Here is a 26,658-nt window from a genome sequence, read left to right on the forward strand (position 1 = left end):
TTGTGTTCGTGCCTTCTTCCACAATGCTTGCATTTTGGCAGATCACTGTCGACGAGGGTTGCTCCTGAATCCGCATTCATGCGCTTTCAGTTTTATATTAGTGAGAAAATCGTCAAACAGCTGTTTCGAGTTCTGCATTCTGGGGCGGAATACATATCACGAGTACAATTTGCTGGTCTGTTGTGGAAAGTTTGCACTGAGAAGGCAAATCATATGTGTGTAGTCAAATTCCGGGTGTGAGCTTGCTCCTGCTGGCTGCCCGAACTCCAAGAGTATTATAAATGTCAAGAGGTGTGGAGAATTTCGACGGTCAGAGGAAGTGCTGCTTGTTGGTAGGACGGTGCTGTCACCGTGTTGGTTACTTTGAGGTACAGTGAGAAGCTCTGCTTGAAGGCCCGCCATTGCTGGTGAGCTCGGGCACTTACGGTACTTTTACTCTTCCTGACAACATGTGCAGTGCCTGTCTTGATATTGAATGGCTGAATGATCGGAGGGCTTTTATGTGGGCATAACTCGGGTTTTATTATTCTCTCGGCCAATAGATGTGGTTTCAAGGAATCTGAGGTAGATTCGCTGCGTAGCAGCTCCAGAGGCAACGCCATGTAACTGGAGTCAACCGCTCCATGTTTTTGTGAGAGAGTAAGGCGGAAGATGTCAGCCGTTAAGCGGTGCACTTGGCGCATTGCTCACAGGGCTTGTGAGTGGCTGCTCTGATAGCAGATGGTTGCTCTGATAGCAGAGCGTTGTTGGTGTAGCTGGTTCCATTGTGCAAGCTTCTTGTAACAGTGACGGCATGATAATGGGCTGGGATTAGTGGCTAAGCAAGTAGCAGAAAGCATGTACACGAACTAGGATCTGCAAGGGGAGCTGTGGATGGAATTACGGCTGTTGTGTTAGTGTCCCCAAAATTTTTATTGGCCCCTTCCTTTGGTGCAGTAGGCAAATCAGTTGCTTTTCTGTCGCTATGAGTGCCGTTAAATGCCAAAACATCAGAAGAATAAGATCTCTTGATATAGAACATTTTTTGTTTTTACTTTGGCATTGAGAATTAACCTTTAATAACTGTGCATTCCTGTTGAAAACATAGAGCTGGGGTACGCTTGTACCCATCTGCACTGATGAGTACGGAGCAGTGGATTTTGAACTGACAGAGGTGGATTCCAAGCCACTTTCAGAGAAGACGGGTGGCTCCGTCTCAACGCAGACAATGCTCTAAACTCAACACAGAGTGCATCATTTGGATAGGGAATGTCTGAGGCCTCTTGGACATGTGTTAATGGGTGTAAGCTTTTATATAATAAACTTATGTGGAGTTACCGCACAAAAAGAAAAACTGCACACTACACATTAGGTTACTAGGCAGGCGGGGGTAAAAATAATGCCACCTGCTGTTACAGCATCCACTCATTGCTTGCAAGTGCAGTTCGCGTTTAGAAATACCAGTTAAATGCACCACCTTCACCGCGCTGCGATGGCCTGGTGGTCTAAACTGCCAGTTAATCATGCTTCTTTGTGCAAAATATTTTTTTTCTATTTGATAAAACCACAGTGTAGAAAGTACTTACGTGTTGGCATTTTTGTTGACTTTGCAAACAGATCTTGTTAGCTACTCCTTGTACTTATTTTTGAATGAGAACCGACTGTGCCACGAGAAGCAAGCCCATCACGCTGTGCTAGCCGTACTGCAGATTTTGCAGGATTGTTTGCTGCTGCAGTGCATGTGTGTGTGCGTTTTCTACTTGCTGGGGCTGTTGAATGGGTGGAAGAAGCAGCGAGAGCGTGGCCTTGTCATACTTCGGAGATTATTTTATTGCACTCTTTTCTTTCTTTTCAACTGTGCAACTTACTAATAGGAGAAAAGTCCCTCATTGATATTTCCCACGTTTTTTCATTCCTTAAAGAAGCAAAGCTTTCAAACCAACTGTAAAATCTGTTTAATTTCAAACCTTGCTCTTGGCACATGATGGCCTGAGTCGCCTATGTGCCATAAAACTCAACACAACACAACAACACACAACTACGAAGAACAACATTATGTATGCCACATCATACAAGGAGAAATGGTCAGCTCAGTGTGCACGCTTGTATGTTTAAACAATGTGTAAGCCATGTAATGCACTCATGCTGCGAGGACATAAGGCCTATAGAGTGTCGAACATCATTAACTCTGGTCCTCTGGTGTTCCTTAATGTGCACAGAAATGTTGAGGTCATTTCTACATTTTGCCTGGATCAGAAATGCAGCCTTCTCTGTGAGCAGTTGAACCTGCACCCATGGGTGAACATTGGGACTGAAAGGAAACTGAGCATGCGTTTTCAGCATTTTAGTCTCTAGTGAAATGCACGTTTAACTACCAAGTTCATTCTTTATACCTACACAAATGATGCTGAGAGATGGCCATCTCAAGGAAAGACTTGGCGTGCATGCAAAAAGATAAAAAATCTGAGGGGCACTTTGGCCCACAAAAGTGAAATGAGCGGTTGGAGTTACGCACGGACACACAGCCATGAGCCACGTAAAGGCTCTTGCCTTGATGCGCGTTTGTTGCAGTACTCATTCAAGTGTGGGATTCGGGGTACGGTGTCGCTCCTATCACGTGACGTTCTCATAGCCATGTTACATTCAGACACCAACCGGGAGTGCCTTAAGCGGATTGGATGCGCACAAACTTTCTAGGTTTTCTTTTTTTCGTTGCGCTACCACACTCTACCCACAACGCCATCGCGCCGCTGCCCTCTCACATGAAGTCACGTTGCTAGGATGTGCCATGACATCAGCAGCGGCAGTCCCCATGGCAACCACATTTGGCATGATGCTGACAAGGAGAACTGAGATATGTTCTCACGTGCCCGTGTGGCTTAGTCTGCTGACATGCTCTGCTGGTGATCAAGGGGGTAGGATTTGGATTCCAGGTAGAGGGAAATTTTTTTCCATAAGTGTTAAACAGAACCTTGCCGTCATTTGGTTGACAGGTCGAGTGTGACACTTTCTGCAGACAGACGCCTGTACTCTTATAAGCCTTTTACACCATTGATGATGTCATCAATTTGAATGGCAGCTATAATTTGGCAGAAAGTCAACCAGACATGATGGCTGAGTCATGAGCCTATAAAAGCTTTACCCTTAATATACTTGCTTTGCTGTAAATGGGGCTCGGTGGATATCAGCAGACAATTGCAGTGGGCCTGCTAAAGTGACTGTTATCCTCAGTATTGTTCTGTCGCAAAAAGCTATTAAAAGTTGTTCCAGTTTATGCAGCTGTATATTTGTTACAAGCATGCTGGCTTATCTTTCGCCTTTCGCACCACCATGTTTTGTGGCACCAGCATGTAAAGCAAGCACGCGAGTTCACTGACTGAAATTATTTACTGCACTGCTGTGCCATCTCGTATGTACTGTGCACACTGTAGTTTTTTGGACATCCACATAGACAAAGGCTACAGACTGGCTTTGGTAGCCCAAATTATTTTGTTTGCATAACCACTCACCCTCAAGATGAACCAGGGAAAAATTTGGGTTAAATTTAAGCTCCATCCTAAAGGTACGACCAGATAGTGTCATGTGCATTGTTCTCAAAAGCACAATTCATACTGCGCTTGTATGCAATGTGTTTGGGCAGTGGTCTACACCAGGTCGTGGGGTTTCTGGTGGTCACCGCATGTCGCTATGCCTCTGGAAGCGGCTGGTTGGAGACAGCAGCATACACTTTGTTACTCGCTTGGGTATTACCTTCATAATTGTCACCTTTTTAATTGTGCACGTGCTTATGTGTGAGACCACATGAAACACGTGTAATTTTCACTTGTTCTCAACATGCGCAAGTGAGACAACCCCATGAGCCTATACATTCCACTTGTTCCCAACCTGTACAAACGAGATGCTGCTGCTCAGTGCATAGGGCACTCGACTGCTTGACCCAAAGGCAAGAGTTCAATTTTGGCCAAGTGGCCGCAGGACCTAAATTAATCTGGTGCTCTTTCATTGCGCTTTTCCTCGTGACACACTTGTCTGTGCGGGTGTGTTATACTGCACAATTTGCATTTATTAATCTACTTTAGTCTGAATACCTATTCTGTGGGGCAAATTTAGTAGAGGGGGGGCTGATATTAAAATATATCGAATAGCTTATTTAATCGTATTCAGATATGTGGCGCAAACAAACACAAACACAGGAGAAGATACACAACACACGCGCACACTACCAACTGTAAGAAGAACCGGAAAACACTTCCTCTTCTACACTCAGGCCCGTCTCAACTTCCTCTTCTTCTCATCTTCCTCTTCTCAAGCCCCTCAAGCCGTTATTTTGAACTTATTTAATATTCTCAAAACACTCTCAACACACCAAATACATAGTGGGCATTTAAAATTGTTCAAAAGGAATAGAATATGTTATTGTGGAGATGAACAACAGACACACTCGTTGTCGGGTCTCCACAAATATATTTTGGCAGGACCTGCTGTGCCAGGTGGGAACAGGACAGCGGATCGCCGGCATTCAGTCCTGCTGCCACGTAGAACTAACTGCTCGTGCTTGGCAGGCGTGCTGAGGTTGTCGTCGTCTTCTTCGCCGAGACGACGATGGCATGCCACAGGGCCCCCCCCCTCTAGCGATGAAGCCATGAGTGAAGGGGAATGGCGAAAAGTGGACACTGGGAGTGTGAACCGTACGCGGCGAGAAGTGGCACGATCAGGAGGGGTTGCAGTGGCACAGTTTGCGATGACATCTGAGTCAAGGTGGGCGGATTTAAGGCGATCAACGGAGGTTGTGCCCTCCCAGCCGTTGATATGCAGTAGAAAGTACTTAGTGGCACGCCGGAGCACCTTGTACAGACCATCGTATGGCGGCCATAAGGATGGACGTACAGCGTCAGGGCGAACGAAGACGTGTGTGCACCGCTGCAGGTTCGGGGGATACGACTGGAATACTGTCCTGCTGCCACGTAGAACTAACTGCACATGCTTGGCAGGCGTGCTGAGGTTGTCGTCGTCTTCTTCGCCGAGACAACGATGGCATGCCACATTATCAAATTTTCAGATAATTGTCATGAGGTTATAAAAAGGTCTGACAATTTTCTTCGATGGCTGTTGCAAGAACACTGCCCGCACTGACTCTGTGTACCATAACACCACAATGAAAGATCTGGTACCGGGACATAGTCTGTCGCTATGTCTGCATTCATAATGCTCGTGCATGGCTTTTAAGACATATTGCCATGGCAGGGCTCAGACAAGTTCAAAACATTCCTTTATGCCTGATCTTGGAGGACGGGGCTCATACATAGCGCTCATCTCGTGTCCTCAGCTGTTGCTGTAGTTTATTATGTTTTGTCATCAGTAGTGTAATGTACTTCCTTGTGTATAGCTTGATGGCCACTATGTTAATATGCTGACTCCGCGTATCAACCCCTTTAAGGACATTAGTGTTGCGTCTTTCAGCAGTTGTAGCTTTCGCTGCGTAAGTTATTGCACTGATTGCACTGTGCTTATAGTGCTTTTACTTCTTTGTTTTGCACGAGTGCCTGTTTTGTGCGAACATTTGCACAACTAGCAAATATTTGATTTAGTCCTATCACTATGAAATTCGTAATTGATTCGGCAGTAAAGCTATGCTATTTATGCTAAGATTCAGTTTGGAGTACTGTCCGTACAACCCTAAAATTTAGTATTACAAATGTTCTTGCTGGGACATGGTTTTGTGTGTTTACAGATAAGCACGAAACACATTTAACTGCTGCTTTGATGGCATGCTGTGTAGCTAGTAGCCCTGACCATGGTGGCAGTTCTAACAAACTTTGATTGGTCTACTTGGCATAGTCTTCTCAGTAACATGTGCCCACTAAATGCCAAACTGATAACTGCGTAATAGACACTGTCACTTGGTTGCAATTTCTTATCTGCTCTGGAGGATTCCACGGTATCACAGTGGCAAGCAAGCATGCGATAACGAAGCTTTAAAAAGTAACACTCAGTCGGTGCAATAATTGGGAATTGATTTGGCAGTGAAGCTATGCTATTTGTAAGATTATGTTGGGTGGCTAGTGCCAGTGCCTGAATGTATTCTTATACTATGCTTCGGAAAAAGTTGGCATTGGTTTCGGTGATGGCTTGGGCTTTAATTTCAGAATTATCCTTACTGAGAATTCTAGAAGGAGAAAGCATTTATCTTGAAAAACCCTTTCTCACGTATTACTTGGACAGGGTTGCACCGTCACTCCGTCCTGGACTTCATTAATTTGATACTCCTTATTAATTCTTTTATTATCACTCATTGTTTTTTCCTTAGAGTGTTTTTGCACACGAAATTGCGCCGCGTGCCAAACACCCACGCCGCCGCATGGTCAGCAACCAAACACCATTTTTTTTTGCTGACCTGTGCGGAAACCGGTTCTCCCTAGGGTACCCCGATGCGCTTGCCCAGCTCCGGGTGCGCATGCATCTAGTTCTCCCTGTCACCGCGAGCTTCGAGCTGTGGTTTTCTCTTTCTTTCTGGTCATGTGTGCCCAAAAAATATACTGAGGCATCATTTCCAACAGTTATAGATCCAAATACAGCACAAGGGAGGCATCTGAGGTCTGCTTGCAAGGCAGCCAGCTCATTAACAGCCTTCGAGCTCAGCGAGGACACTCGCACAGGGTAGCCTACATTGGCCTTCACCAGTGCGGTAACTCGCAACTTGTGAAAAATGCCATAATCATTTCTTCTTTTTTTTTTTAGCAGTTCTGTCCGAAAGGCATTTAGCGAGGTAGCACGGGGTTCTCGGCCTACTACTCTCGCTGAACACTCGTGCTTTCTTCCCGTTTTGTTATTTTGTAGTGCATTTATTTCTTTTCTCAAATTTGCTGCCTTTGTGTTATACTTCCGGTTCCACTTTCCGTGTCTGCGTCCTTTTGCCGTATGGTTCGGAGACGATGGCACTTGATGGCACGTGGAGGATCCTTTGCAAAAGCATCACTGGACCCATAGCACAAGGGTAGAGTCTTGAGGTCTGGTGGCAAGGCAAACAGCTTATTAGCGAGCTTTAGAGTAGGGGGACCCAACTGGTTTGGGAGATGGGGTATCTGCGGAGCAATAATGCCTATCCACGCGCAGTGGTGTGATGAAAGGGCTGTAAGTGAGGCAATTGCTGAGTATGCGCACTTGCGCTCCGCTGTTACCCTAGTTGTTCCTCGTGCAAGAAACGGGATGTGACTGCGATTTGAAAATGCCATAAAACTGACCCTTCGACAGTGTGCCAAGCGCGCAACTCACATGCATTGTTCTTCAGAGCGGGTGCCTTCCATAGAGGCGCTCTTCGGAGCCATTACCAATTTCTGCTTTTTCAGTCTTTAGTATAGCTGGTTCGCTATAGTCTTGAGCAGCTACATTTGAGAGGTGTAGCGATAAAGTGGGGTAGAGGCGCCCCTGCAGATGACATACGGCGGGACATGGGCTTCTTTAGTACCAGTCGAGGCCAGCACCAGCTCCACCACAGCGCACGAGGCGCGCGAGACGAACGACTGCAGAGAATCACGTGGCAGCAGCTCCAGCTCTCATTAGCTCTCTGCTAATGCTCTCTCCCGTCGACTGTGCTGCGTTGGCGTTTTTTTTCTGCTCCATCAGAACCTGGTGTTTTAGCGAAGACGTCTCTTCGGCGAAGAAAAAAAAAAACATCCCGGTGCCATCAATGTTGGCGAATTGCTCAAGAAAAACCCCTCATGCAGGCCATGCTTAACAAATTCCTTTCTACACTGAGGTAATGAATAGGGGTGTGCAAGGTGTGCAAGTATTGAAATTTTTTAATACAAATTGAATACAAATATTGCATAAAAATAAAGCACCTTCGAATATCAGATATATGATCAAGGGAAAAAAGATAAAAAGAATAAAATAAACAGCCTGCTCTGTTTGTTTCAGAATTCACAAGGTTTTTGTAAATAAAATTAAACTAGGATTGCAGAGGAATGTATACCCCCACTGAAAAATCGAACATAAATTTTATACTGGATTCCGTATGCCAGTTTTTTTTTCAGGAAAGGCCTGCATGAATCCGGGCAGATCTGTCATATTGCTGCTGAATACAGTAACTCTCGTTCATTCCGCCTTCAAGGAACTGGACACATTGTCTGAATTAAGTGAAATCTTGAATTATGAAATGAGTCTGAAAAAAAGACTGACAGAAACCGTTTGCATAACATTAATTTTATCTGACGAGCAGCTGTATGTTGGACGTCCTCATTTGAAATTAAACCATTGTAAGAAAGACATTTCTTTTTCCGGTTTCGCCAAGTGCCTCACTTTGCACACACTGTTGGGAAGGCCCTCTTGGCAAAATAGAAGGTTCTTCACAAGACTGCCCCATCGCGTTTGGAGGATGATTCATTGCGCAGCCCACACGGTGAAGCACGCAGTGCAGGGAATCTGCGGTGATTGAAAATCTTTGGCACATTAGGTAGCTCTTGAATATTCGGAAATTTTGAATACAAAAACTAATCGAATAACAACGCTTCGTATTCAAAGCTTTGAATATTAGCGCCCCGCCAGTGATAGAGCATGTTAAAAGCGAGCACTTTGTGCTTATCAGAAGCAAAGCATTGCATACTCCTTCCCTTTTTCTTCCAGGAAGCTTTCCATAGTCACCTCTCGACTGACCCTCAAGACGGTGCAGTCGCTGTCCGTCCTGGTTGCCCAGTGCAAGCGGAGCCTGGTCGAGCTGCACGTTGCAAGCATCGACATCATCCCTGACATGGTGATCGGTGTGCTTCACAAGATGCTGACCAAGAATGTCTTCCTGTCGAGGATTAGCGTCAGGTGAGCAATGGCAAGCGTGCAGCAGTTATTGAGGGCTGCAAGATGTATCCTGAGTGAGGTGGGTGGCCACCGGCCACGTTCATCTGCGCAGGTACTATAAACACACACACACCTTTCCCGGAAACCTTCTCCCTGTTTTGTTTTGAGAAAGAGAGCATGAGATGCAAGGCACAGGATATGCTCACAGCACGGTCACATGATAGCAACCAATGAGTATGGACGTGTTTGAAAGACCAGCTGTCAGTGATTAGCGGAGGTCAAAGGTGGCAGTACACCGCACCTTTGCCATCTAACGGTCCTGTAGTAAGGGTCTTGTAATGGCAAGAGGTCCTGTAGTTTGTTTCTTGGGCAACACTCATTCTGGGACTCGGTGGAAGCTTTCTTGAGCTCTGTACGCTGCTTATATTAGACAATAGCTTCCAGTGCTTGAAAGCTGCGTGAATGGTGCACAGTTTGTGTTTTTGTCTTCAGAACTTATTTGTGTATGAATTAGTTGAACCTTCTTATTGTCACGTGGTAGTGATAAGGCCGTAGGCACAAGAGAAGACGGGCGTAACAGCCCCGAACTCAACTCTTTATTGGGCTGACTTGTGCCTGCAGAAGAACTAAGCAATCGGCGGCGGCGATAGCAGCAAGCGTGCTTGGTGGTCTTCGATCTATGAAATGCCCGTTACAGTCGGCAGTGCTCAATATAAAGTCCCCACAGAAACATCTACATAAACCAGCCAAGAGAGCCTGGAAAGCTCCTGAACATTACGGAAACACATATGCTTGCCTGCGACCATTCCAGCCTAATCTCAGGGCATCTTGCACTACAAAGAAAGCAATGAAGGCGCATTTCAAGATACGGAGCATGAACAGAGTACAAAATCGCTCCGTGCGCCACAATCACAGTGACAAGGCCGCATGCCGGCGGCTGTTGAAAAGCAGCGAAGCAGCAAAAATTTGAATGGGTCGCGGCAGTGTAACAGAGAACTGAGCACACCTCGTTACTACAGAACTGGAGGCATGATCGTTAATTAGGCTTGTCCATAGTACCACGATGCATATTTAAGGTAGAAGCCTTTCTAGCCCTGTTATGTGAAAATCTCTTTTGCATTGCTGTTGATTTATTAGTGATAGCTGTTATTTGTTTTGTTAACAATTACTTGTACCTATAAAGATGGCGTCAGTAGTGTCATCTTAAACAAACCTTCATATGGTGCCAGATCTCTTTTCCTTTATATCAAAATTGTAATGCAACCATTCTTCGTGCAGCGCTCCGGGTGGTGTCATACCATTTCCCATTTATCATGTATCTGCTAGTCTAGATTAGAGGCTGGTTTGTGATGGGGATTCAAATCGTCATGTATTTATGAAGTGGCCATCATGGCAGCATACTGCGGGAGCCATATTTGGCTTTCATACATGTAGGAGGTCCTAAGTGCCTGCGCTGAATTTATTATAACAGCAGCACTTGCACTGGACTTGTGTAGTTACATTATTTTTACTCTTTTTTTTTATACCTCCACCCTCTCCTTTCTCTGTCGCTCACATCCGATTTCCCCCTTCCCGTCTCCTTGGTGCTCCATTATTGCCGCCACAGGTCAGCTGCTTCTGTTGTTAGTGATGGCAGGTACCGTGGCCAGTAGAAATCTTTTCACTTCCTTTATAATCGTAACAATAAAAAGCCACTTAGTACTACTTACTAAGCTTTGCTGTCCATTCAGTCGCTTCATTGGCCAACTACGTTTTCAATGCACTCTAAGCTACTTCTGCATCTCGATGTGATGCCTTGTTTTTAACATGAAAAATATGCCGTTGCGGAGCGTAGTAAGGGGGCTTGTGAAGCAACGGACCCTACTTTTTCACTTAATGGACTAGCATACTTTCAAGTGTGTGTAGAATGGCACACTCGACTCATCCAGAAGCCAAAATAAAGAAAAATCAAAATGGTGAGAATATATAGCTTGTCATTACTACTGTAAACTATACTACAGTAGACTTCCGTTAGGATGAACTCTGTTAGATTAATTTTTGAATAAGATGAACAATGTTAAGACCATTTGGTTGGTTTCCTTAGAACTGAACTTAAAACAAATGCACCTAATAAAACAAACTTTTTCATGCTTCCTTCAGTTTATGGTGGAACTCTTGCAGGCAGTTGCCTCACACAACAGCACTCGCAAAGCCATAGGAAGAAATTTTACATGCAGGATGTTTCGCATAACTTGGGTCAAATTTAAAAAATACGCTGCAGCACAGCTTGATGACAGCAATAGCATATTTTCTGCTATCATTGTAGTGCTCCTCGGAATATTATTATATATTCTGCCTGTTAACTAACAAGAACTATGCAAAATCTTTAATATTCAGTTTAGGATCAAGTGTATTTTACTGCATTGTGGAAAGGACTCAGAAACAGCCGTTCCAGTTTTTTCTACCAACATACTTCTTGAAAAGTTTGAAGCTAGTACTGCCCCCCCCCCCCCCTCCCCTCCTTCTTCTTGCATGGCTACCAAACGGTAGTTACCAAAGTAATTCCATTTTAGCTTTGCACTCCGAGCATTTGGTAGCACAGGTCTGCTCTCCAAAGGTAGCATTCCGTTAGACACTCAAGGGCCTGTTCGTTCGTGCTTTTGTGATGCCAGGTGCCTGGTTTCAACATGACTGGTGAGTGTCAGAAGTTTATATCTTGTTCTATTTCCACAAATTATTCGTAAGTTTACTAGTAACCATTTCCCGTCATTCTCATAAAAATTTGCAGGAAAGCTGTCTTCCGGGAGCGGGCTCTTTCTTGCCCTTGCAAAAGGTGCGGGGGGAGGGGGGGCATGATTGTATCTCTGCTAACGGAGATCAGACTTTTCCATATCTTTTCATTGCTCATAAGTCATGTGTTAGGCCTTAAAGCCTTCTTCAGCCTAAAAGGATTAAGGCCTGAAAACTTAGGAGTCCCGCTTGCGACTGACACTGTGCCATATTGTGCTTTATAGCACAGGGGTGGCCACATATTGGTACTGCACTGTGCGGGCAGCTAATGGAAAGGCAGTCGTGAAGTGGGCGACAGTTATGCGATGCAGGAGGATCAAGATTAGGGAGGCACATGTGGTTGCATGGCTGACTTTTTCGGAATCCTCGAAGCAAGACGGAAAGCAAAAATTGTGGGAAAAAAAGCTAAAGCAGAAGTTGTGAGATTGTGAGAAAAATCTGAATGACAAGGAAAAAAACTAGACCAGTGATATTTTCAAGGAGAGTAACATTAACTGTTTCACGTTCTATCTTTTAGTTCATTTCGTGCTCTGTTTTCAATAGTTCTCTCTGGAATGCTATTTCATGGATCGCTTTCGTGTAGCATGTATTTTCTGGTCCCTTCAAATTTGCCCTAAAGGGAGCGTTTTTTATAGAAAGACGTGATGTAAGCTTATCTCTAAATAGGCGCACAAGTACATTGCACCCATGCCAGTGACTTGCTTGCGTTGACAATGCCATCTGCTAATATGCTGTCAGTGCGGTGCATGCTAATGTTGTAAGCTTAACCTGCTTCTCGTTGAAGCTGTAGAACTTGTCATTGCATATTACAAGATGCCTAATCTTTTTACCAGCATGGTGCAGCTGGTGTCCACAAGAACTTCAATGAATTAATCAATCAATAAATCAATAGGTTTTTATTTTCGCATACAGTGTACAGCAAAAAGTTGTGGCTGGAGAAAAAGCTGCATTGTTGCATCTTGACTGAGCTCCAGTCAACCCAGCAGCATTTACGAACAATGCAATATTTACCTTTATGCACAGTTTGGCACTTAGTAATAAGAAACATTAACACACAAAATACATGAGTAAAAAGGTACACATCATCAGAAACAGTTCAGCAATACCTTTCGTATTGCTTGGGCAGCGAATCAAGCTAAGCACTGAAATTGGGGGCATGGTCAGGGTGCTACTGCAGTCTGGATAAAATTCATTAGAAAAATGTTGGGTTTGTCTAAGGCCCGTCGCCTATTTAAATCTGTACCTCGGGATATTTGATGTCACTCTCATATTCTGTTAAGGGGACATTGGAACATTTTTTCTATCTCTAGGGTGTGGTCATATTTTTAATGCTGATTTCAAATATGTAATCACATTTTTGATATCTCAGCTAGTTTTCAAAATATTTGATTTCTACTCCTTTGATGATAGAAACAATAGATAAATACCACTCATCAGAAGACTATTTTTAGCAAATGGCTAGACTGTATGCAGTATATAAGGAACACAATGTGGGAACAACATTTTTGATCAAGGCAATACGATTTATACTATATAAATGCATGTAAGGGTCGCACTTTTTTTTTTTTTTTTCAGATTCGAGTGAAACAAGACCAATCAATGAATGTGTGGCATTTATTTACCACTCAATCGTCACTCGCAGACTTACGACCCCGAGCTCCACTACTTCAACTGAAAGCCTGCCATGTAGCTGCCAATATGCTTGCCTATCGTGCTAGATAGGAAACGCTCAATGGCAATTCATGAAAAATAAAGCGGAGAGTATGCAAGAGCCGCAGCTACGGCATGCGACCACGCCAACCACGCTACCATACTCATGTGCCTTTGACAGTTGCAGAGCAAAGCCGGGGTGGCCGGGGCTGATGATGCCGATAAGGATTGCGGAAACTCGTGGCAGAGGGAAAATATGATAATAGTGATGACCCGCGACTTTGGGCTCCACTCGTGGGTGGCATCTGGAAGCTCCTGCGCGCATGCATTTTGAAGGCTATCCTTGCGGGGATCGGGGAAAGTTTGGGTGCGGTCCTTACACGGACTTTTTTTTTTTTTAATATTTGCTTTGGGAAATAGGGGGCGCGGCCCTTACACGCGTTTATATGGCATCATTTTACAACTTGTTGAACTTCAATGTGGGCAAAAATGGTTGAGGAGCCATTTTAGTTCGAGCACACAAAAAGATTGTCAAGCAAATAATGAGAAATCTGTTCACAACGTTGGATAGTTTAATCATTTAGGAGCAGCTGGAACAAAAGTTATTATTTTTTTTATTACGTTTTTATTTCTGCCTACGGTAGGTGTTTACCTTGCGGCAGAACTAAGTTGCTTCATGGAAGTAGGGGTGGGGGAGCGGTTAAGGGTGGGGGTGAGGGTATGGGTGGGGGTGGGGGTGAAGGTTGGGATAGATATGAGGGACCGGTGTCCACTTCTTCCTCGAGGTAGGGTCGTCCCGAGGTCGGCTCCGCGAAGTAATGACCTGGTCCTTCTTCTTCCTTGAAGTAAGAAAGAAAAGTTCGCCAGTTATTACTTTATCTGTTCTAGATGCAAAGATATCTTTCTTATAACCATCAAAAATTTGTGCGCTGAGAAAACGGGAAAAAATGAAGAGATAGGATTTATTCGGTTCGTGCCTTATAATTTTCACTGAATGACCCAGAGAGCGAATAAATTAGTATGTATGTAGGAGATAGGCTGTAGACTTACAAAATGTCATTTTCAAAAAGTTGCCTCTCTTTCATGATTTCCGGCCCCTCAGGAGCCCTGTTCCCCATTAGGGGTTTGTAGGCACTGTAGTCCTCTGTAGTGATGCAGAATACATTAGCAAATGATCTTTGATCATTTAATAAGTAGCGGCAGAAAAATGTTAAATTTCATTTCACAAATATTGTTTAAGGCAAAGTATTATGCAGTAGGGTGCTTTGTGTGATCTATTGTCGTGCAGCTTTAGGGCACTATTTATTTGTAGTCTCGGTAAAATGTCACAGTTGGAAACTCGTGACAATGCTTCCTTTCCTCATGGACTCTAACCGCCGTATTCACAAACACGCCTTCACTCGAACTTCAACTCCAAGCGGCCCTTGAGGCCTGTTTTTCGTTTCACAAAGCAATCTCCACTCGAATCGCTCCTCCAGCGGCGGAGAAAACTTGAGTTTTCTCGAGAATCTCGAGTCTGTGACGACGCTACCTTGGCCGCTCCTCGACTGCCACTCCGCTTGTAAACATGGCCGACATCGCATCGCTCGCTCGCTGCATGGAATTCGTTCTACCGGTATACCAAAAAGTTTCACGAAAGAAGATACGACAAGGATGCACCGAACCTTTCGCTAAAGCATCAGCTGAGAGTGACAGTGACCCGGGACTTCTGGCACGCTATCGTTTTACGAATGTGGTCATGGCTAGCCTACGGCCGTCCCTGCCGCTCACGCCGAACATGGATAACCGTGATCAGCCACCGACGTCTGTGTTGTTTGATCGTCGCATTGCGCGTGTGTGGCGCGGGCACATTTCAGTAAGTCGTCACTGGATAAATGGATAACCTTTTCGGAGCCCACAGAGTGCAGAGTTGAGGCGCGATTTGGCCAAATGGTCGGAGTTGAGCTGCGGCGGCGCGCTTTCCGTGGCTCGCCCCGCGCGCTTCCGCAGACAGCGCTGAACTTGTTGGGGAACAGTGTGTTCTATCCAGCTGGTGAGCACCGGAGGCGCGGTGGGATTGTGCGGACATAAATGGCTTGCCCGTCACCCGAGGGTACGTAGTATGTCTGCGGACGCGTGGCCGGCGCGGTGCTGTTGAGGGAGCGCGTTGGTGTGCTCCTCCTACGGAGGGATATTCGCGGCCGACGAAGAGCATTGCTTTTCAAGCACGTTTTCAATTAGGGCTCCCTACCTGTTTGGAAACCGCACACGGCATTTTCTTCTGGAGGGTCGAATTCAGCGTGCACGAGCTGCAATGCGCTGCGAAGCAGCACGCATGTTTAGCTCGCCTCCGAGCAGGCCAGAGCCATGCTGGTAGGAGTTCGCGGCTTGTACGTTTTTTTTCCTGCAATGTATTTTGACGCCCGGCAATAAAAAAAAAAAGCATGGTAAAAAAAAGTCTGTCAAGCCTGTCAAAAAAAAATAAAAACCGTCTGTCAAAGCCTGCCAATAAAAAAAGGCAAAGCGGCAAAGGCCGAGCGTAGATCTCACACCAAAAAATAAACCGAAGTATTCACACCATTTCTCGAAGCTGACGTCACCAGCAGCGACTGTTGCCAGATGCGAAAACATTTTCAACCATTTTTCACAGCCGCCCTTTTCATCCAGCCCACAAAACAAGTTACACTATGCTGTTAACGTCGAGGTCGGTTGCGAAAGTTGTTTAGAAGACTTGACATGAAAAACTGAGCATGTTACATAATTCAGCACGCAGTTTTCGGGCCGAAAGTTCATCTTAATCTCGTCCCCATATGCCACTTGCGCTGCTCCGAGTGGAGGAGGCATTCTCGAGGAGAACTTGTCGGAGGAAACGCCAAGAAGCGTTCATGAATCCGAATCGGCCCTGGAGTGGAGTAGCGGCTGTATTCTCCGCTCCAACGAGTGGAGGTGGAGCGTCGAGTCGAGGCGCGTTTGTGAATACGGGCGTAAGAAATCTCGCATCCTGCAGCACGCTATCAGCACATTTTTTTGCTTACCATATTGATTACATGTTCTTAAAGGTGTACTAAAGAGGGGTCTGCAAAATTTTTGTTTTCATTTTTATTTTGCTTTCTGGGTTTCCATGAACACAGATTTTTAGTCTCACAGTGTACAGTCGCTGACCGATTTTTCGGACCCTCAAGGGGCCAAGATAGGGTACAGAAAACCTGGCAGTCCGAAAAAAACGAATTCACACGAAAAAAGCCACTTTATTTAGCGAGCGGCTTGAAAAAGTAGACAATATGCCTCTGCGGAGCGCTCTGTTGCCGCACAAATCGGCTTACACGTCGGCAAAGGTGACATTCTCGCTGTACACAGCTGAAAGCTCCATCAGAGTTCGGGTTAGTTCAATGCTAGTTGGCAGCACAGCCTCTGCCTCTGCACACTGTTGGAACCCGAGTCATCACTTTCAAGCACCTGGCGAACAATTTCATCGTCGGTGAGTTCAGCGCAAAGTTCGATCTCGCTATCAGTGTTAGCAAACTGCTCCAGCATCTCTTTCATGGGTACGGCTCCTGCAGCGTGCGTGCAAGTGCTCGATGAGGTGAGCAGATGAAGGCGGCTGATGGGATTCACTGGCGCTATCATAGGATGACGACGGCACTTCATCTATAATTGCGAAACCAGCTGACGGAAGCGATTCTGCAGTGTCTCCTTGGTCACCGCCTTCCATTAATTGGAAAGCATGCCGAGTGCAGACAAGTCGACACTGTAGGTTTTGCCGCTGTCCATGCATGTTATACATGTGACTAGGCACGTGTGACCGGTAGAGGTGCTTGAGTGTTTGGATAACACCCGGCGTTAGTGTCCAGTAGTTGACGTGGTGATGTTAACAGCACAATACAACATGTGAATGGCGACTGTGGCGACTGCACGTGTGCACGATGGCAGCACGGCAGAGCTGGCACTGGCGGGACGGTGCAGCAAGTGGTGCCTGCTATTGAGGCTATACAGGGTATGCAAGGTTCCGATGGCATGATCAGTGGATGATATGGCACGTGGGTTCGAGGTTGCAGAAAACCAAAATGGCAGCAGCCAGAAAAGCAAAATGGCACTGGTGTTGTTTGCCTTTTTGGTAGCTCTAGAGTCGCGAATCGAAAGAAAAAGTCTGGAAAATCGAACCAGAAGGATTTCAAACATCCGAAATTTCTGTTGGTGTTATACATTGACTATGGAATGCTTGGCAGTGCCATTGCAAGGTCCGCATTTTCAGGCAGGTCTGGCAAATTAAGCGTCCCAAATATCGGTCGGCGACTGTAGTTGCAAGTGAAGCCCACAGCAATAAAAATACACCCATGCTCGTTGGTCTTGCAGCGCTCAACCTCCTCACTCTGCAGTGACCAATGAAAGTCCTCTAATTTGTGAAGACACTCAAAGCAATCTTTTTTGGCGCTTTGGATGTGATGCAAATTATATTTTGGTATAACGGCTGCATATTGATGGTTCAGAAAGCACGTCACTGAAACTAGCCCGACAAGTTTGCTGTGTTGAAAAGGTCATTCAGCGTATTACTCAGTTCACTGCAGAGCAGCAAGGCACCACGCGATTGCCTGAAACAGACTCCGCTGGTTTGATGTGGTCCTTCTTTCTGCTCTCTGCGGTGAGTTTTAACAGCAAAGTCCGCCACACAGGGCCAGGGTGTCGAATTGGAACCGAACCAGAGACCAGAACGAAACCCGAATTTTTGCCCGGAACCGAACCGAACATGAATTTTTTGCTTTGATTATAGTGAACTAGAGTACTATCCTAGTGGCGCCAACGGGGAGGCGCGGGCATGCTATTTGGCGTATATTCCACGAGACGGCGCCACTCCAACTTTTCCTGGGGGTGGCATTGCTGCTTGTTCAGACACTTTCAGGCATATTTCTAAGTGTCGTTGCCCCATTGTGATGCACTTATATGCCTTTAGTAAAGAATCCTGCCTGCTGCTGGCTTCAGCTAGCTTGAGTGTAATTATTTAAGCAGTTTTTCTTACCTTGCCTTTCTGAGCAGTTCGACGGTGATGAAAAATTGTGTCGTTCTGTGTAGTCTGCTACCAAAGGGCAATGTGAAATGCTTGTTTTGCTGTGGATATGTCAATTATTTACATCCACATCTCAGGCCAAATTTATTTACCTGCTATTATGGTGAACTACACCTGCGATTCATCTGCCCGCGCACTTATGCGTCGTATTTATACACAATATTTGTTTTTCTGAAACTCTTCAGTGTCCTCAGACATGCATATGTGTTTCACATATGTGATACACTTTTACCCAGGGTTGAAAATATTCCCAACCCAATTTCCGGCAAGTCTTACTTGCAACATGTGCGCTACGTTGTCGGGCTGACAATACACTAGAGGCGAGGATTTTCTTCTTTATTGTAAAATGCAGGGAATGGGCAATTTGCGGAACTCTAAGTCAGCTTCTCTGCAAGGCCTATTTTTTCCAATCAAAAAGCCTCGCTACCAGACGATACTTGCAGTTTTTGTTGAATGAAAGGAACCAGGCTCCTCTTAGAGTGCGTTCACAGTTGATAGTCGTGAAGGTGTCACAGGGAGGGAGCGCAACAAATGGGCCGACCGCAGTCATACTCAAAGGGCAAGGCACTGGACCATCCCCACAACATTCATCCTTTGTTCACATTTAAAGGGGTGATATCCAAACATTGAACTCATCCAATCCCTTTGGGTGGCGCAGTGGTTACGGCGCTCGACTACTGTGCCCAAGGAAGCGGGATCGAATCCTGGCCTCAGCGGCTGCGTTTCGATATAGGCAAAACGAAGTGGCGTCCATGTGCTGTGCAATGTCAGTGCACGTTAAAGAACCCTAGGTGGTCGAAATTTCCGCCGTGCTCCACTATGGCGTCTCTCATAGCCTGAGTCGTTTTGGGACATTAAACCCCACAAACCAACCACAAATCTTCCAACCCCTTTCCCTGAGTATTCTAGAGACATCCTTGGGTTTGCATAGAAAGAACTTCCCTCTGCTTGTTTCTTCGAAAAATGTGAGAGTGGTGGACAACAAGCCTTGCAGAGAATCTCTTTTGCAGAGTTCCGCAAGTTGTTCATTGGAACAGGTACATTAACCCTTTGACTGGCGAATATGTAAAAAAAAAAAAAATTCACCCCAAGTGTCAAAATTTTTTTAACGCTATGTGTTTAGCACTGCAAAGTGCCGTGGGACAGAATGCGGCCGCAGTACTCATACGGCTAAAACAGTCAAAGGGTTAAACCAAATCTCATTATTGATGTAATAAGCTGAAATTTGATTACACGAAAGTTTCACATAGAAACAAGGCTGGGGTTCTAGCCACCCTAACAAGCCACTTTGCACATCTAAATGCATTGTGAAGAAGAAGATGGACCCTTTCGCTGGACACTGATAAAAAAAAAGCAGTTGTGGCCATCGCGCAGATAGTGTTTGTCTTGATCGCCCCGCTTCCCCGTCGACCTCGACGCCGTCCTCAACGTCCTTCTACATTTGGTGGATGCGCGGCCTGATATCCTTGCCTCACACTGGAGCTTCTCACCTGCACGCTCCCGGTAACTCGTATGGCTAACGACGAACGTCCTTCTTCTACAGCATCAACTTATTTTCAGGTGCTTATGGCGAATTCAAGTGAGGGAGCAGGTGCACTCGAGAATACTTTGAAAGTGCTCTCAGACAAGCGGGCGCCCTCCAGTGGGAGAGCAGGAGTAGAATCACTGGCTTCTAATGGTAGAGGAGGACGGCTTTTCCTCTGTTGAGAGCACCCGAGTGCATTCTCGGCTGCTCCCTCGTCTAAAGCGAGTGTAGAGGAAGTCACATGGATTAAAAGTCATGTCCGCGTCATCTCTTTTTTCTCTTGAGGCTGCGACGCTCGAAATGGCAGCTGCAATGCGTCGGCGCTCGGCGAGCTCTTTGGAATCATGCGAATTTGCGTCAGGAGTGGAAAGCATTATTCAGGTGCTGTATGCATGTTTGAGAGTCGCTGCTGGCGTCAAAAGGGCCAAAGGAGGCAGATCGGCGCGCTGTGAGAACAAAGGCATACAAAACAAGCAGTTCTTCACGGAGTGTTGGCCTCTTCTCAGATTGCAACTGCCGCCACTCCGGGCAGGCGGAGAATGCTGGGGAGAGGAGTGTGGTCACGTGGTCGTGGCGTTCTGCTCTCGACACGCAGAGAGTGTTCCCCTGGAAGGACAGTTACACCCTAGCTCGACATGCTGTACTGCTCTGCAATGCTCGGCGCCTCTGCTCTTGTTCCCCCGACCGAATGCGCCATTAGAGTTTTGGGAGAGGCGTTTTTCTTCAGCCACTCCACTGTCGCACGTCTGTTTGCGCCCCTAGATTAGTAGTTTAATTTACTATAGCTTTGATCTTAGAACTGAACTAGAACCAAAATAAATTGGAGGAACCATTCCGAACTGATTCACAGTACAGTTTTAACCTACTTTTGCTGGCAGCTTATCTTCATTATTCCTATATCGCGGCCTGTAGACTGCTCCTCTCGCTTATTTCCAAAGCGCCACTACACGCCGTAAACATCACAACCATTGACAAGAACAAAGCAAAATATATTGCCACATGCATAGCACCAGTCTCTGCACACAAGTGTTGGTGTGTTTCACCTTCATATGAATGTGAAATGCAAAGCCGTCCACATCCTATGCGATGTGTAGTCACACATACGCTGGTAGTCTTGGGGTGTGTACTTGGTTTGACCTTGGTCTGATTTCAATGTCTGTTAGCAGGAGCCGGACAAATCATTGTAAGTGTAGTAGTAGAGGTTTTGCTCTAAAATAAAATTCAGGTCAAATTTTGTGTACTTGGAAACTGCAGCAGGAAACATTACTTTCTTTTAACTTTCTTTTGGCGTTTGACAGCTTTAGTTGGCTGTGTGCCAGTGAAAGTAATAATTTTTCCTCCATCCTGCTCTAATAGTCGGTCACTCATAAACATTTTTCTGAGGTCTTTACAACCAAGTGGAGCCCGTCACATCTGACAGCAAAACAATATACTAACTATTATATGAATTTACAGATTTTAATATATACTTTAACAACAAAGAAAACTATATATTAAAAAGTGGAGTAGCAAAAAATACACTGTTTCTTTTTTAACCTGCTTGAGTTGGTTTGGGCAGGGTCGAACCAGTTCGAACCGGAATGGAATGAGTCTCCGAAGCTAAAACTGAACCAGAACCCCAAAAAATTACGGTTCGGCACCCTTCACAAGGCAGTAATTCGAAATTTATAAGAATGCTTGGAAAGATTCCTTGGAAATTCCCATCACGCACACCCTTTCAATGCAGAGTTTTATTCTGCGAACAGTGGGGCAGGATCGTGCGCAGCAGTCAGAGAACTTGACGATCACCGCTACGGAGGAAGAGGGAAAGGGGGAAGGAGTGAGCGCTGCTCCAGCTAGCACCAAAGAGCTGCACTCTAAATGTAGACATTCAAATGTACGCGCAGTGATAGGCAGTATGCTCGTGTTCAAGTAGCAGCGTCGAAAATGTAAACTGTGCTTTTTTCGGAGCGTCACATAAAACCACTATAAGACATAAAAACAGGGCTTACCACTCCACAGTTGATGGCTTGAAACTACAGCGTGACTGGAAAGTGAAGCAGTGCAGCACCATCTTGGCCCGGCGTAATTTTAAGGCGGCTCCATGCACGTGCGTTCAGTCTATTTGTACAAAAATGCCTGAGAATCTTGCTGCCTTCCTTCGTAGCGAATGTGAGTGGAGAAACAGGTTAATGCTGTGCATAATGACTTACCAAACGTATTAAGCGCCAGGGTGAAAGTATAGAAGTGTGTCATCCGCACGATGCACCTTCGCATTGAGTGCGTGACAGGCGGTCCTGCGGCCAGGGTCAGGGGTTGTGTATAATTGCAAAGTATTTTGCATGGACAAATGCAGATAGAGAGCAGTTGACTTTGCAAACACAAACATTGCTCTCCACCATAAGTTGCTTTTGAGACGAAATAGGATTGCAGATTTGTTGTGGCATTTCTGTTCCAAAACAAAGGAAGTGCTCTAAAGAAGCTGACTTTCCAACTGTTTGATACACTTAACCTGACATGCTTACACTTTAACCTAGTCATTGGTGCACGATGGCCTTGGATGGTTATCCCCACCGCAGTGTTGCAGTGGTTAGGGCACTCGACTACTGTGCCCAAGGATGCGGGGTCGAATCCCAGCCATGGCGGCCGCTTTTCGATGGAGGCAGAAAGCACGTAAACCAAACCAAACCTTAGATTCTTATGCACTTTATAGTCAGTGTGATGCAAAGCACAACTGTTCTTTTTTTGTCACTCAGGTGCTCTTCCTGGGATGATGTGGTGCGAGCGAGCGCAGTCATAGATGATGCCAAGGAGAGCAACCGGGGCCTGCTCAATAAGGCGGCGCGGTTCGTGATGAGCCTCGACGGAGGACTGGCCGCGCAGGCCGAGCATCACTGTGCGGCCGCCTTCGACGAGCTGTGGTGCACAGCATCGCTGCGGGAACACCTAGTGGCACTGTCGGGGAAACCCGAGCACCAGGTGTCCCTGGACGTGAAGAGGGCCAGGTGCTACCTGCAGGAGAACTACATGGTCTTTGCCGGTATTGTGCAGACGGCGGTCGTCTGCTGCGAGGCTGGTGATGGCAGTGTCCAGCTGGACGCTCTCAATGTCGACTGCTGGCGCTCCGTAGCGCAGTACCTGAAGCTTGGTGATGTTGTTCGATAATTGCTTACCCATTTCTAGGGCGTTAGAGGATCTTTGTAGTTTTGAATGTGTATATAACCACACTATTACTAGATTGGAATATGTTTAGTTCTACATATCATGAGGTGGATGGTGGACACTTGTATTTGCTCTCTGGCCTTCAGAGACGAAACATCCGAATGTAGTTGTGGATATTTTCAATGCAATATAGGTGTAGGGTATGGCTGCTGGCATGGCACAGGGCACTCTGCTTTTTGGCATGCCACAGTTAGCTTTCTTTTTGTCTTCAATCAGTGAAAATTGTGTATTTGAGGTGATAGGTTTTGACGCGTATGCACGTAATAAAATAGAACGAACTGACAAAGGCTGGCATAGCTTGTGCAGTCTTTTCAACAAGGGTATGAGAAAGAATTCTATGTGGAGGTGGTTCCTAAGGCTGGTTTTGCCCTTTGTGTTGCAACATGTTTGGGGATGTGCTAGACCATTAAATAATTATATAGCAGTAGTTGGGGGGGAGATGAAGATCGCCTCTCGGGATTCATGCATTCATTTGGCAACAATACCACTATTGGTGGCTCTAAGTGCATGGTCAGGGTTGCGTTTTCTTTGATTTCAATGTAGTATTGAGAAATCGTTTTTGTGTTTATTCTGCTGATCAAATCTAAGAAAACTCCAAAACGTTGTTTTTGTAATGGAATGCTTCAACCAAAGTACATTACTTTTTGCGATTCTGAAGGTACTATTTAAAGACTTGCTGCTGCACACTTGATCTCATTATTACATCTGCCATATTGCAGTGTTTTTTATAGCCACGTGGCACATTTGGAAAGTGCAGTTTACTCCTTTCCAACAGTGTGTTTTGAGTGGTTGAAATGCGAGTACTTCATGCATGAAAAAAGAAGCTTAGAATATGGTTTGTACTTTTCTCTGTGACTGTGTATGTGGCATAAGAGGTAGCAAATGTTTAGAACAAACTTTTAATGTTTATGCACTGTTCGCAATGCTTGGAGTGCCGGTCACAACCTAGCAGTGTCTGGCTCACATCGCCATTATGGTATTGCACTTTGAAACTATGATTTCATTGCACATGTCATCGTTCTTGTGTGTATAGTAGGAAGATGAGTCGGTGGTTATTGAGCACTTTTGCTAAGAAGTAGTTGAACTTCCAAGCATTGCTGACGGAATGAAGTGTTATGCAAAGTTTCTAATAGTAGCCAGAGTAGCTGCTTTGTTGCCTTTGTAGAGTGTTAGCTTGACCTACATTATCATAGTGCATGTGATAATTGGTATTACTCTATAAGAATGCGGCTGATGGAAGTTTCAGCCATAATGTGGACATTTTCTTCCACAGTGAATGGCTGTTTAACTGAAATTTTCATTGGTTTATGGTCACTCTGTGCAAACTCGTATGCACCAAACTCTGTCATTGCATTGTACGGGTGGACCTGTGCAAATTCTGCAGAGCGTAATTAATTGCACACTATGCTTCAGTCTTTGTTGAGTGCACTTCAGCTTCCATCGACGTACTGGAGGCTGAAATTTCAGCATCATTTATTGCTAGTCCCATCACCCATCTCTTGCACTTTGTAAACAGTTTGTCATGCTATTCACAGCTAAATTGTTCATTGCACAGAATTTGAAATGATGTTTGGCACACATTTTGCAATTGTGATGAGATCATGCTCCATAGATGAAGTACAGCTCTGTGTATGTACAGCCACCCAAATCTTTAACTGGTGCGCGCAATGGCCGCATTTTCTGTGCTCCTGTGCATTAGGGCAGATAAAACTGGCCGGAAGGTCCGTCACCCACACTAGTTAAAAGATTTGGGCAGCTGTACCTAGGGTGACTATGCAGAATGAATGTGTGAGTGAGTACGGAAGTTGCAACTACGAATGGTCTTTGTGGGTTAGAGGACTCTCTAATAGTGGTTAGACATGGTGAGAAATAGTCACTTTCTTTTTTGAATCTCACTGGTGCATTTCTAGTTTAGAGGCGATGTTGTCTGTTTCGATGTGTGGATGTGGCAAGCATGGAGAAGCGTGAGCCTGCGTCCTGTGTAGTACAAACTGCCAGAATTTGCAGTCATCATGCACGGAAGGCAGTGTGAGGGGTGGTACCAAGAAGCAGTTATTTTGTATCTTGTGAGAAATTGCAGCTGTTTTCTGTGAAGAACTAATGGTGTTGGTTTTTTTTTTTCATGTTCGATTATCTCTGGTTGTACCCATTCTTTATTTTTTTTTGCAAATAAACTTTATTTACTCAATCACGTGCGAAGCTCCTTTCACCACTTTGTAAGAGGGCACTTGGGAATGACTTTCTGGAAGTATTACTGAACCATGTCTCATATAAGATTCCTTTCCTATCTTCTAGAAGGGCCAGGGGTGGAACAGGAACAGGGGGTGGGATGTGCCGGGTGATGTATGTGTTTGTTTTAGGCTGTCCAAAAGGCCGTCCGGGGTTAAGTCCGTGTTGTGTATGAGACGAGTGACGGGATATTGCGTAGCTGTTTTGGACTGTGTAGAGTCGATGAGATGTCGAAGGAGTTGGCAGGCTCGCTTGGTGGACAGATTGCCGACCATGCTGTCGCAAACTTGTCCCCCAGTTGAACCGGCAGAGCTCCTCTGCATGTTGGGTGATCTGTGACTGCAGTGCGGCCAGCCTCTTTTTCAGCTTGCGGTTAAGTTTGTTCTTTTTTCAGCGCTCTTGGAGGCTGTGATAAGCCTCTAAGAGGTGGGCGAGTCTAGAGTCTAATGTAGGAGTGTCCTGTGTTGTTTCGATGTGTTGGGTGAGACATCGGTCATGAGTGAGCCCACCCATTGGTCGATGTCTGTGATGGTTGAATCAAGGTAGTCCATTCGCATTTTGCGGATGGCATCCCAGTTTGTTAGCTTGTGTGTAAGGGATTCCTTACGAGGCTGTGTAAATGGCACCGCGAGAAAGATAATGTAGTGGTCGCTGCCTAGTGTATGGTGAGTCCTGCTCCAGGTGGTGTCCACGAGGTGGCGGCTGAGCGTCAGATCTGGACTGGTGTTCATGGATACGCTATTGCGGATTCGCGTGGGAGTGTGAAAATTATTGTGCGCAGTGAGACGGAGTCCACGTACCAAGGACCAGAGGCGTTGCCCTCGGCTCGAGTTGGCCCAATAGCCCCAATCTGTGTGTGCACAATTGAAGTCCCCCCCCCCCCCCAATGATCACTGGATGCCTCTCTGCGAGTCGTAGGAGATCTCGCAGGAGCGTTTCCTGTGAGGACATTGGGCGGGAGGGGGGATGGTATATGTCGGCTATAAAAACAGATGGCATTGTCAATATGTGGTGTAGAATCTCTGTGATGACGCAATGCACGTCCGATGTTATGTCATGGGTTTGAAATGTGAGCGAGCGGTGTAAGAGGGTAGATGCTCGAGGGCTAAGGGTAGTGTTGGAGTGAACTGAGGCATGACTAGGGAGCGTGGCGGGTGTATTGGTGTTCTGTAGGAGGAGTATTTGGGGTGTGGGGTGAAGGTGGGGAGGAGAAGTTGAAAGGAAGCGCGCTTGCCCCGGAAGCTATGACAGTTCCATTGCAGGAGAGGTAACACATTGCAAATAAAGGTCTGCCCTGCCATATTGGAGTGGGGGGGGTTTGAGGAGGGGGGTTGGGGATGTACTAAGCTCATTTCCAGCGTCTGGAGCATTTGGGTGAATAATTGTTCTATCTGCGGTTCAAATTGATGGGTGAGCTGATCTATGATGGAGCTAAATGTTGCTTCGAAGCGTGCCTCCATTTCTTGTAATTTGG

General features: G+C 45.7%; 1 protein-coding gene across 2 annotated transcripts in view; it reads left to right on the forward strand.

The window, feature by feature from the left end:
- The window catches only part of LOC146199888 (uncharacterized), a 41,727-nt gene extending 16,651 nt beyond the window's left edge, over nt 1–25,076 (forward strand). The window contains exons 3-4 of one of the 2 annotated variants that reach the window (XM_084595284.1): nt 8,602–8,790; nt 22,490–25,076. In XM_084595284.1, the coding sequence (XP_084451410.1) occupies nt 8,602–8,790; nt 22,490–22,898 (598 nt within the window). In that variant the 3' untranslated portion in view covers nt 22,899–25,076. Of the gene's footprint in view, nt 1–8,601; nt 8,791–13,113; nt 13,294–22,489 lie in introns of those variants that run through there. The other variant, XM_084595285.1, reaches the window with a different exon arrangement.
- Nucleotides 25,077–26,658: the final 1,582 nt, after the last annotated feature.

The sequence above is a fragment of the Amblyomma maculatum genome, chromosome 2, assembly GCF_055883805.1.
Source record: "Amblyomma maculatum isolate TAMU_Amacu chromosome 2, ASM5588380v1, whole genome shotgun sequence".
Classification (NCBI taxonomy): domain Eukaryota; kingdom Metazoa; phylum Arthropoda; class Arachnida; order Ixodida; family Ixodidae; genus Amblyomma; species Amblyomma maculatum.